At 39.1% G+C, this 12,044-nt stretch overlaps 1 protein-coding gene across 5 annotated transcripts in view; it reads right to left on the bottom strand.

The window, feature by feature from the left end:
• Window positions 1-12,044, bottom strand: part of LOC129771801 (probable serine/threonine-protein kinase kinX) — a 158,345-nt gene that overhangs the window by 16,481 nt on the left and 129,820 nt on the right. For all 5 annotated transcript variants that reach the window (XR_008742478.1, XM_055775846.1, XM_055775847.1 and 2 more), the window contains exon 4: window positions 1,970-4,124. Coding sequence is in view for 4 of the 5 variants with exons in the window: in XM_055775846.1 (XP_055631821.1) it covers window positions 1,970-4,124 (2,155 nt within the window). In the remaining variant the exon portion in view is untranslated. The remainder of the gene's footprint in view (window positions 1-1,969; window positions 4,125-12,044) is intronic.

Below are 12,044 nucleotides of genomic sequence, written 5' to 3'. Positions count from 1 at the left end.
TCGCACGAATTATAACAAGTTTATAATTCGTAGGCCATCCTTAGTTTCCAATCAATCCAAACAACGTGTTCGGCCAAGTTAGGGCATGTTGAAATTTGAATCTCTCTTCACACAGAGGTAACTGCTCGTTTAAACTCAATAAAACTCGCATATTGCCTATTCTTCGGCAGTTCTATTCTTCGTGCGATCAGTCTACATAAGTTATCGATTGAGATGAGAACTGGTAAAAAAGCAGGGTAGTCCAGAATCGAAGCCCCAGTCCTATAAACCATGTAAAGAATACTTCCTTGAACTCCTATTTCAGTTCATTTCCTCCTTTTCAGTTCATTCGCCTCTAAATCCTTGAACTCCTAATTTCTTATTCGCGTGAGTGGAAAAGTCATTTGAAACAGTCCCTTCTGAGAAATAAAATCTAACATTAAATAAAATTGAAATGGAATAAGGGTGCAATCGAGGTGTTTATTTGGTAATTTTTAATAAAACAAAATATTCAGGAATGTCATCGTGGACAACAGGGGGAGGGGGTCTGGTCAATGTCCACGCTTGTCCACGGAGGGGGAGGAAGGGAGTCTGAAATCGTGCTTTTTTGTCCACGTGGTATGTGGACAGCCCTTAAGGACAAATATTTATATGACAGAGGAATCATGAGACTACCTTTAGAATGGCAACAAATTTTTCAACAAAATCGGACAATCCGTGATGCTCATAATTTCATTCAAATGTTTCGTATTTTGTTTTTCGACATAAATAATGAATTATAAAACTTTCTGCACGTATTATGTTCCTTGCATCCGCATCGCGGATGACCGAGGCTCTGCGGCATTTTATTTTGGTAGCTATGTTTAGTTACGTTAATTTGAGATAAGTGAGACTGCTGAAGAATAAATCACGGAATTTTGTGTTATTTTGAGTAGCTTGAAAGTACGATGTAACCATAAGCAAATTAGAATTAGCAAGAAATTAAGGCAGTATTGAAAGTCAGAAGCGAAAAACTATAAAATTAGACAAAACGGTACAACTGTGTCAGATTTATTTATTTTAAGAATACACAGTAGATACAGTAAACGAATAAGACTTTCTAAACAAGAATATATAATAGCGAAAGAAATATACAGCATGTCAATTCGAGTGCGGCAAGGGGAAGAAAAATAAGTTCTACAAGGATACTGCAGGACTTTTATACGGCACTGGAATTGCTGATTTATCGGTAAGCTACCCCAATTACTGATATTTATATGGCTAAATTTAAAAACGCATTATTGTCCAAAACTATTATTTTTGAACAATTAACGACTCCAGATTTTTTTTTATCTATCGTATGGATATTTTATACACATATTTCACAATGATAAACTTTCTATGTGAACCTTGTAATAAACATTGATGAATATTCTGTTGGAGATAAATTGCTTTTTGTCCGGAATAATATCGTATTATCCGATTAAAAACTATTGAAATAATCGAGTGACCTCGGTACGTGGTTGACTCTTGTGTTTAATGAGCGTTTGGAGTGTATTTTGTGTACATGAAAATAAACAATCAAACATAATGATATTTTTCTAGCCTGGTTCTGACAAAAACATGCTAAGAGGTCAGTGAAGACACACAAAGAAATTGTTAGAAACGAGGTAGATTAAACACATGGACGAAAAAATGTTTATTTTTCAGAGGAAGGTTACAAAGTTGGTTTCAGTACATTAACATGAAAAGTGGAATACTTTCGGATTATTTGCTCTTAAATTGTGGAGACACACAAAAAAGGAAATAATAGAGGAAGTAGAAAGAAAACTATACTTGTGCATAAGAAAATATAAGCCGAATTCGAATGAGTTTCAAAATACGTCCACAAACAATGATAAAATGATGAATGTGCAAAATGAGTGATTTGTGAACACTAGAATGTGGAAGCAAAATGAAACAAAGATGGTATTTGGCATGCAATATTCAATCGTCAGAAAAAAAAACTCACCTCAGCCGCTGCCATTAGGAAGCCCAACTCCGACATCCGGGTCGTGCCACCCCCCTTGTTGGTGATGGTTACACTTCCACCGTCGTACCCGATGCTCGGAATATTCTTTAGCCGACGACCTCGCCGCGGCACCTGTTCCGGATGCTTCTGCCTGTAATCGGCGATAATACTTTTGACGTCTTTGATGACTCCCTGGCGGCCCACCTGCAGGTGATTCGATTGATTACCACCACCCTGCTGAAGATGGTTGTGATTAGCGCCCGAGTGGTTGTGGTGCCCGTTCAGTAGAGCGGCTGCTTGGGCGGACAGCCCGGCAAGAATATTGTTGGCAGCGATGGCCGCCGCAGTTGCGTTAGCTACCGTTGAAGTAGGTGCGGCGTTTGAGATCGATGTGACACCGGTGCTGCTGGTGGCGGACGCTGCCGTTAACCCCGCGGACATAGCCAGGTTGTTCAGAATCTGCTGATGGTTGGATAGCACTGGCTTGGGCAGGATCTGGCGCTGGATTTGGACGGCGTTGGATTTCTCCTTCGCCACTTCCGCGGACTTCATGTTCGCACGAGACTGCAGAATCGTGTTCGTCGAAGTGATCAACGAGGGAGACGTCGATAATGGCACCATGGTAACGGAACTGTTGGTGTTGAACTGGGCGAACAGACTGCTGTGGTCTTTGCTCTGTCGGCTACTAGAGATCGAATGGGCTGATGTGTTGGCATTCTTGCTTGTGTTGAGAGTGCTGCTATGCAATGGTGTTACCGAGGCAGGTCGGATGTCCACCTCTGGCGGAGGGGTAGGTGGTCTTGGTCCTACAGAAGCAGATCGAACGTTCGTTAGGTTCGAAGAGTCAAAATGACTGTACTGAGATACCTCGCCGAGGTTTGTGTGAACGATATCCATCACATGTTTCTTCCTGGTAAGTCGGAGCAAGATCTCTTCCTTCACTTTCTTCAAATGGATCATATTGTTCCATTCGTTTTCTTTGGCACGTATCATTTCGTTTAAGGTCTGAATTTCGACCACTAGAGCATCCGTATGCTTCTGGACATCGTCCACCGAATTGTTCGAAGTGGTTTCGATGTATTCCTTCAGAAGCCGATCGTGAGATTGATAGTTGTTTTCCAGCTCTCGCTTAAGTTTTTTGGAAGGCGCCAGTTGCTCGGGATCCTCTTCTCGATCATCTGGGTCTATCGAGCGACGACGCTTCCGAGACACCTTGACTTCAATCTCCTTCGACCGTTCTGATTGCTTTTCTTCCCCTTTAGAACTAGACTTGTTTGCACTAATTGATGGCTCCTTGACTAACTCCTGTTCCTGCTCCGAATCGTCTTCCACCTCATGCTTCACAGCTATTTGCTTTTCTATGTGTCCCTTTCGGCTAACACTGAGATCTTTGTTTTTGTGCGGTATCGCCACTTTCTTCGCACTCTTTTCCGAAGAATAGTCACTACCTTCTACCATATCTGCCTCATTTGCTTGGTTCTGTTGTTTATCGCCATTTTCCCTATCGCTTTTGCTAGCGTCGTTGGTGGAAGATAAATCCACAGCCTTTTCGATGTCCTCCCGTGTATCCGGCTCTACCTCTTCATCCTCCGCACATTGATCGTCCTCGTTATCTTCGCCTTGACTGCCATCCTCCTGGTCGACATCCATTTGGAATGTAAATTCATCGCTGAATTCTCCCTTCGATCCGTTCCGACACTTGGCCTGTTCGATGATATCATCGATATCATCCATCACATCATCCATTACGTCCACCTTAGCTGACTTGCGGGTTCTTCTGTCAACCCTCTTCTCATCCTTCAGCTTCATATTTTCGTCGTCCGTTTCCGCCTTACGGGAAGGCTCATTTGGGATGTCCCGAACCGTCATGTTCTCTTTGTTTTCTTCATGTTTGCTGGCCACGTGTATTATTTTTGGCAAATCTCCACCGGATGCAGACGGCACGCATGGGGACTTTTCCGCCCTTGTTTCACTCTCCTGGGATGATTTGATGTGACCGCTGCTGCTGCTGCTAATTCTATCACCGACGATAACTTCCTCCGCCAACGATTTGGCCGCAGCACTGACCGAGCTTTTCAGACTGACTATTTTCGCATCCGAGCAGACGATCGCATCGCCGCCCTCTTCCATAACGTGCATACTGCGCTTGTTCAATCTGGAAATAGGAAAAAAATGGAGAAAGAGAAAGAACATTGGATTAATCAACTATGCTAGTGCAGCGAATTGGAGGTTAGGAGAGTACAGCAATTGTTAGGCACACCACCACCACTGACTGCAGCCTGATAAATTAAAGATTAATGTTACATTCGCTGGCCTTCCGAATTCCGACCCGTCTAATAAGGAAAACTCGCGCGGCAAAACACTTCCTCCAACCATGATCTTCGGATTAGATCCAATCGATTCACGGCGACGGTAGGAGGTCAGCGGCAATATGAGTTTTTTTGCAGGCTTGGACCATCTCTCTTCTGCTCTTTGAACCGGCATTGAACTTCTCACTTCTTCAGATTTGCTAAAGAATGAACAGACACAAGTGAGAGAGGAGTGAAAAATTAACCAACAAGGCCGGTGCCGGTGGTTATTTTAATGGCCCAACAGCCCCATTACCACGGTGGGCATGCGCTCGAAATCCAGCCATCGGAGATTGGTCTTTAAACTATTATAACCAGAATCATACAGATCTTGAAATGTTGATCTGCATAGCGCACTCTCGTCTCACTCACCGCCTCCCTTCATTTTCCACAACGATCCAAGAACGTTCTCACCTTCACGCCGTCTAAGACGCGAAGGCGACGCAGCAACAGCACAAGCAACTTCTAGCTAGATGCGTTTTTTTTTATTTAGAAACTGTGTCAAAAGGCTGCCTCGATTGGAACGTCCAATGCTACAGGCAGCAGATCATAGAGGTAGCTGTTACCGCTGGTAGTTTGTGGTGGGCAGGAAGAGACACTGCTGCACGGATCGGATCGGAGCGCAGTTCTACATGGTTCCATACGGAAAGGTCACCCTAGTTGGCGCAAAGTGCGAATTGTGTACCTATCTATTAGAGCTGTTTGGTGTTTATAGAAGACGAGTTCTAACGATACGATGGCCTCTGTCAGTTCTAGATTCGAGGATAAAGTGCAGCTTGGCTTGGTGTTGTTGTAGTTTGTTGTTGCTATTTGTTTGCTGGATTAGCGGATAATTGAAGGTTAATCCTGCGGTGTGTACTTAGAAGATGTACAGTGAGGCGCACCTCTCAGAAAACTGCGGCAGCTGTCAACATGCAGTCTGCGCCGGTTTCGTGCGGTTTTATCTTTTCTTCTTCTTAACACATTAAGGACCACTAACGAGTTTTCTCGTGTTTCGCGTTTCATCTGTTACGGATGGATCACAAAATAACCCGTGTTTTCTACACTTGATGATTAAATCCTTGGTCTGCCAAGAATCTAACAAGGCCTACCGATGGCTCGCCTTCGTCTCATCCACACCGAAGGAAACGATCTCATTCGTGGAATCCGAACCAATGAAGCGTACAATTTTGCCTCAAAACGTGCGGTTTTATTGGGTTCTCAAATTGTACTCTATTTCGTGTCTCTAGTGGGGTCCTCCGAACACACTGGCGCTGACAAGTCCTTGTAACCATTCTAATGGGAACAGATTAAAACAACTGACGCATGAAGAACGCGTCTACCATACAAAATACATAAAAGGCAATTGTTTCCAATCGAATTAATTAAATGGGAAATGTTCATATGGCTGCGCAAATATTAAACGTTAAAATTTTTTCATAATTGTATGAAAATTTACTAAAATGTTGCTAAGTGCACAAAATCAATTTTATTATAAGACATAATATAAGATATAAAACATACAATTTCAAAATCTTTTTTATGAACATTTTGGGAAATTCCGTCTTTTAGATCCAAGAGGAATGACCAATTGAAGAATTGAGGGATTGAAAAAACCCTGGGTTTTTTTTGTAATAATAAATAGGAAAAAAAGATTTGTTCAGAGAAGGAATTTTGATTACATATGTAGGTGTGGCCACGTTTTTTTTACCTCGTTGTTAACCCGAGCAATTTTTTTCTTATTGACATACTTTCACTGATTTGAAACATTTTTCAATAATCTTTTACACGAATTGATTGATTGCATAAAAATAAACTAAAATTTTGAGTTCTATGGTTTCAGAATTCAAAAAATCTATATTTAAAAAAAAAAAATAAAATAATTTGAAAAAAAATTCAAAGATAAAATTTTTTTTTTAGATTTCAAAATTGAAAACTAAAAAAAATCAAAAATTCGAAAATTCAGAAGTTGAAAGATTCAAAATTTAAAAAATAGAAAATTAAAGATTCGATTAAGATTAGAGATTCGTGTGATGCGATTTCAAGACATTTGACATCAAAAAATTGTTTTGAGAATCTCGGTTTTGCTAATATTGATTTTGCTAATCTATATATATAAAAATGGAGTGATGTCTGTCTGTCTGTCTGATTCTTATAGACTCGGAACCGATCGACATGAAAATTGGTATGTAGGGGTTTTTGGGGCCGGGGAAGGTTTTCGTGATATTTTGAGACCCCTCCCCCCTCTCTAAGGGGGGGGGGGGCTGCCATACAAATGAAACACAAATTTCTGCATTACTCGGAAATTAACCAAGCAAACGAAACCAAAGTTGGCATGTGAAAGTTTTAGGGTGCAATAAATGTTTCTATGATGGTTAGACAGTCCTTCCCCCACTCAAAGGGGGGCTGCCATACAAATGAAACACAAATTTCTGCATTACTCGAGAATTAATCAAGCAAATGAAACCAAATTTGGCATGTGAAAGTTTTAGGGTGCAATAAATGTTTCTATGATGGTTAGACAGTCCTTCCCCCACTCAAAGGGGGGCTGCCATACAAATGAAACACAAATTTCTGCATTACTCGAGAATTAATCAAGCAAATGAAACCAAATTTGGCATGTGGAGGTTTTAGGATGCAATAAATGTTTCTATGGTGATAAGATACTCCTTCCCCCTCTCTTAGAGGGGGCTGCCATACAAATGAAACACAATTTTTTGCATTACTCGGAAATTAATCAATCAAACGAAACCAAAGTTGGCATGTGAAAGTTTTAGGGTGCAATAAATGTTTCTATGATGGTTAGACAGTCCTTCCCCCACTCAAAGGGGGGGGCTGCCATACAAATGAAACACAAATTTCTGCATTACTCGAGTATTAATCAAGCAAATGAAACCAAATTTGGCATGTGGAGGTTTTAGGATGCAATAAATGTTTCTATGGTGATAAGATACTCCTTCCCCCTCTCTTAGAGGGGGCTGCCATACAAATGAAACACAATTTTTTGCATTACTCGGAAATTAATCAATCAAACGAAACCAAAGTTGGCATGTGAAAGTTTTAGGGTGCAATAAATGTTTCTATGATGGTTAGACAGTCCTTCCCCCACTCAAAGGGGGGCTGCCATACAAATGAAACACAAATTTCTGCATTACTCGAGAATTAATCAAGCAAATGAAACCAAATTTGGCATGTGAAAGTTTTAGGGTGCAATAAATGTTTCTATGATGGTTAGACAGTCCTTCCCCCACTCAAAGGGGGGCTGCCATACAAATGAAACACAAATTTCTGCATTACTCGAGAATTAATCAATCAAACGAAACCAAAGTTGGCATGTGAAAGTTTTAGGGTGCAATAAATGTTTCTATGATGGTTAGACAGTCCTTCCCCCACTCAAAGGGGGGCTGCCATACAAATGAAACACAAATTTCTGCATTACTCGAGAATTAATCAAGCAAATGAAACCAAATTTGGCATGTGGAGGTTTTAGAATGCAATAAATGTTTCTATGGTGTTAAGATACTCCTTCCCCCTCTCTTAGAGAGGCTGCCGTACAAATGAAACACAAATTTTTGCATTACCCGAGAATTAATCAAGCAAATTAAACCAAATTAGGCATATGGAAACTTTAGGGTGCAATGAATGTTTCTATGGTGGTTAGATACCCCTCCCCCCTCTCTTAGGGGTGGCTGCCATACAAATAAAACACAAATTTCTGCATTACTCGAGAATTAATCAAGTAAATGGGCGGGACGAAGTTTGCCGGGTTAGCTAGTATAATATATAATATATAATATTTTGCATTGGGCATAATATCGTGCAAATCAACATTTCACAGCAAGCTCCGAATGAAAAATCGAGATAAGTATTTTTATTGGCACCCAAAACCATACGTTTTGCCTCGTATTCCGAAAGAGTGTCGATTTTTGACAATTTTTTTTCGAGATGACAGTAGATCTCGGCGTTTTATGTAATTTTAGGACGTTTGGAACCCTTTTTTTTATAATTGGGCGATTTTTCGATTTTCAAAAAACTCAAATTTTGACCGCTTTGCGTCACTTTTCCTTAATTCCGCTTGAACTAATATTTTGTACAGGGTGTTTCTTCGAGGTGATGAACATTTTTTATGGGGTTAACTTTTTGAAATGTTAGGGTCGATTTTTTCTCATACATTCAATGGCACCAATGGTACATTCTGAGAAATTCCGCCTTTTATTTTCAAGTTGTTTGCGAGAAATGACCCATGATGAAATTAAAGTCTTTAAAATGTTGAGATATTGACACCTTTTAAAAAAAGTGTTTGAAAATATCCATAATTCATCATATATCAAAGAATACAGAGATTTTGACCTCAACCAAAGACCTATTCACTCAGATTGCCTCCAATTCCATCCATTCATGTGAAACTCGGATAAACGTGTTCTCCCTTCCTTTTTATAAACTTCCTAGATGTTTTCCGTAAAAATATATAGGGAAAAAAAGATTCGTTCGCGTTCGTTTTCCACTTGTTTCTAACCCGAGCAAAGTTTTTATTATTTACATACTTTCACTATCAATAAAACACATTTTTCATTAACCTTTTACATGAATTGATCGATTCAAATTCCAAAAATTCAACAACAAAAATCTATTTAAAAATTATTAACATTAACATTAAAAATAAAAAAAAAATTAAAAAATAGAATATTTAAAAAATATAAACAAAAATGAAATATCCATATAAATAAAATATATATGTACAGGGTTTTCCATTTCGGGCTTCCGAAAGTATACAGCCCTGCGCTGACAACCGTTTGACATAGCTGTCAACCAAAGCATCATATCGTTAGTTGAATGTCTGCCATTTTACAATATGGATCGTTTTAGCATCGCACAACGTGTTAATTTTGTTAAATTATACTTTAAAAATGATGAAAAACCGGCAAATGTTTTTCGAGCATTACGGACGGATTTTGGTCATCATGGACGGCCTACAGAGCACACAATCGCTAATGTAGTGCGTAAATTCGAACAAACTGGATCCGCAGCGGATATTGTGAAACCTGTGCATCATCGTAATGTGCGTTCGGCCGAAAATATTGCTGCTGTTGCTGCCAGTGTGGAGGATGACCCGAATGTTTCGATTCCACGGCGTGCTCAGCACTTGGGCTTGTCAAACACATTATTGTGGCGAATTTAGCATTTGGACTTGCACCTACATCCATATAAAGTCCAACTGGTACAAAAATTAGAGCGTGGTGACCATGGAATGCGTCGGGCATACGTCGTTTGGTGAACGAACAACAGCAGCAAAATGCTGAATTTTTGCATCAAATTTTCTTCAGCGATGAGGCACATTTCGAGCTCGGTGGCTATGTGAACACCCAAAATTTCCGTATATGGGGCTCAGAAAATCCACATGTGATTGTTGAGAGGCCATTGCATCCGCCAAAAGTCACTGTTTGGTGCGCATTATGGTCTGGTGGAGTCATCGGGCCATATTTCTTTGAAAATGAGGACGGCGAGACGGTAACTGTGACTGGTGAGCGCTATGGCCGCATGTTAACCGATTTTTTTTGCCACAAATTGAAGATATGGATACGGATGACATGTGGTTTCAGCAGGACGGCGCCACGTGCCACACAACACGAACGAACATGGCCATATTGCGAACGAAATTTGAGGGACGCATAATTTCGCGTTTTGGTGATGCCAATTGGCCGTCCAGATCATGCGATTTGAACCCGCTAGACTTTTTTTGTGGGGTTATGCGAAAGACCGTGTCTATGCCAACTCTCCGCAAACTCTTGAACATTTGAAAGACAACATTCGTGAAGTTATGACCGAGATACCGCCCCATATGTGCCGAAAAGTCATCAAAAATTACCTGTTCCGGATCAAGGTGTGCGAGGTAGCCCTAGGTGGACATTTGAATGATGTTGTATTTCACACATAATGGCATAAACCAAACTTCAATTTGAAATAAAAGTTTCATCGAAATTCGAATTCTAAGTATATTTTATTTCAATTTACTTTCGGAATTTAAAGTTGGAAAACCCTGTATATATTAGAGTGCCAATGAAAATGGCCATCTCGAATTTTTAAAGCGAACTTGATTAAAAATGTTGATTCCCACGAAACACTACCCTATTGAAAATATCAGCTCAATCGGACTTCATTTACTAGTGTCGCACAGCGGTCAAAGTTTGAGTTTTTTGAAAACCGAAAAATCACCCAAGGAGGAAATCGGGGTTTTCGAAAAAAAAATTTTGATGCCAAATGTCTTCAAATTGCATGAAACGTCGAGATCTAGTGTCATCTCGAAAAAAATTATTTGTCAAAAATCGACACTCTGGGACTTAGTTTTTTTTCGGAATACGAGACGAAACGTATGGTTTTAAGTGCCAATAAAAATAATTATCTCGATTTTTAATTCGGAACTTTCTGCGAAATGTTGATTTGCACGATAAAATACCCTCTGCAAAATATTGGCTCATACGGACTTCATTTACTATTGTCGCAGATCTCAAAATTTTAGTTTTCTGAAAATCGAAAAAATCACCCAAGGGGGGAGTAAAGGAAATCTGGGTTTTCTAAAAAAAATTTTGATGCCAAATGTCTTAGAATTGCATGAAACGTCGAGATTTATAGCTATCACGAAAAAACAAATTTTCGTCAAAAATCGACTTTTCAGATAAAAACGCCCGAGTGCCGAAAAGTCAATTCCTGACAAAAAAAAAAAAAAAAATTCGAGATAACAGTAAAGTCCCAGAGTGTCGATTTTTGACAAAAAAAAATTATCGAGATGATAGTAGATCTCGAAGTTTTATGCAATTTTAAGACATTTGGCATCAAATTTTTTTTTTCGAAAACCCCGATTGGGTGATTTTTCGGTTTTCTAAAAAACTCAACTTTGACCGCTGTACGACACTAGTAAATGAAATCCGACTGGGCTGATATTTTAGGGTAGTTTTTCGTGGGAATCAACATTTTTAATCAAGTTCGTTATGAAAATTCGAGGGTCACTTTTTTCCCATACATCCATTGGCACTCTAATATATATATATATATATATATATATATATATATATATATATATATATATATATATATATATATATATATATATATATATATATATATATATATATATATATATATATATAGGCAAACCTTTTTTTGTGCGGGGGATAGGGACATCACAAAAAGAGTCGCATAAAAAATGGTGCAAAACTTCACCAGTAGCTTTAAAAAATCGTGTTCGGTACATATTTTGAAAAAAACTTTTTCTGTGCGGTAGATAGGCCGCATAAAAAAAGTTGCCCCCAAGAAAATAACTCAAATCCACGCCATTCACCGTTCAATTTCTTTTTGTTTCCCTGCTTTGCGATGGGACACTTTGCACTTTTCGGTTGCGCGTGGCTCTTTTGTGCTTTTAGTTGCATGTCGAAATGTGTTGCTGTTAGAAATCATGTCATGCAAAAACTTAGAAAAACTTAGAGCATTTGATGAGAGGAGGGGAACGATTTCAGAAGTGGATGATTCAGACGCCAATATGCTTTTTTCGCACTGAAATGCATATAAACCATCGAAAAAAAATAAATGGACGATAACTTCGTCAAATATGCTTCTTTTCATACACCGCACAAAAAAAATCGCCTAAAAAAATTCGCAAAAAAACCGCACAAAAACAGGTTTTACTGTATATATATATATATATATATATATATATATATATATATATATATATATATATATATATATATATA

The sequence above is a fragment of the Toxorhynchites rutilus genome, chromosome 2 (assembly GCF_029784135.1).
Source record: "Toxorhynchites rutilus septentrionalis strain SRP chromosome 2, ASM2978413v1, whole genome shotgun sequence".
Taxonomy (NCBI): Eukaryota; Metazoa; Arthropoda; class Insecta; order Diptera; family Culicidae; genus Toxorhynchites; species Toxorhynchites rutilus.
The sequence above is the reverse complement of the archived record's forward strand: the minus strand, read 5'-3'. Positions and strand labels throughout refer to the sequence as shown.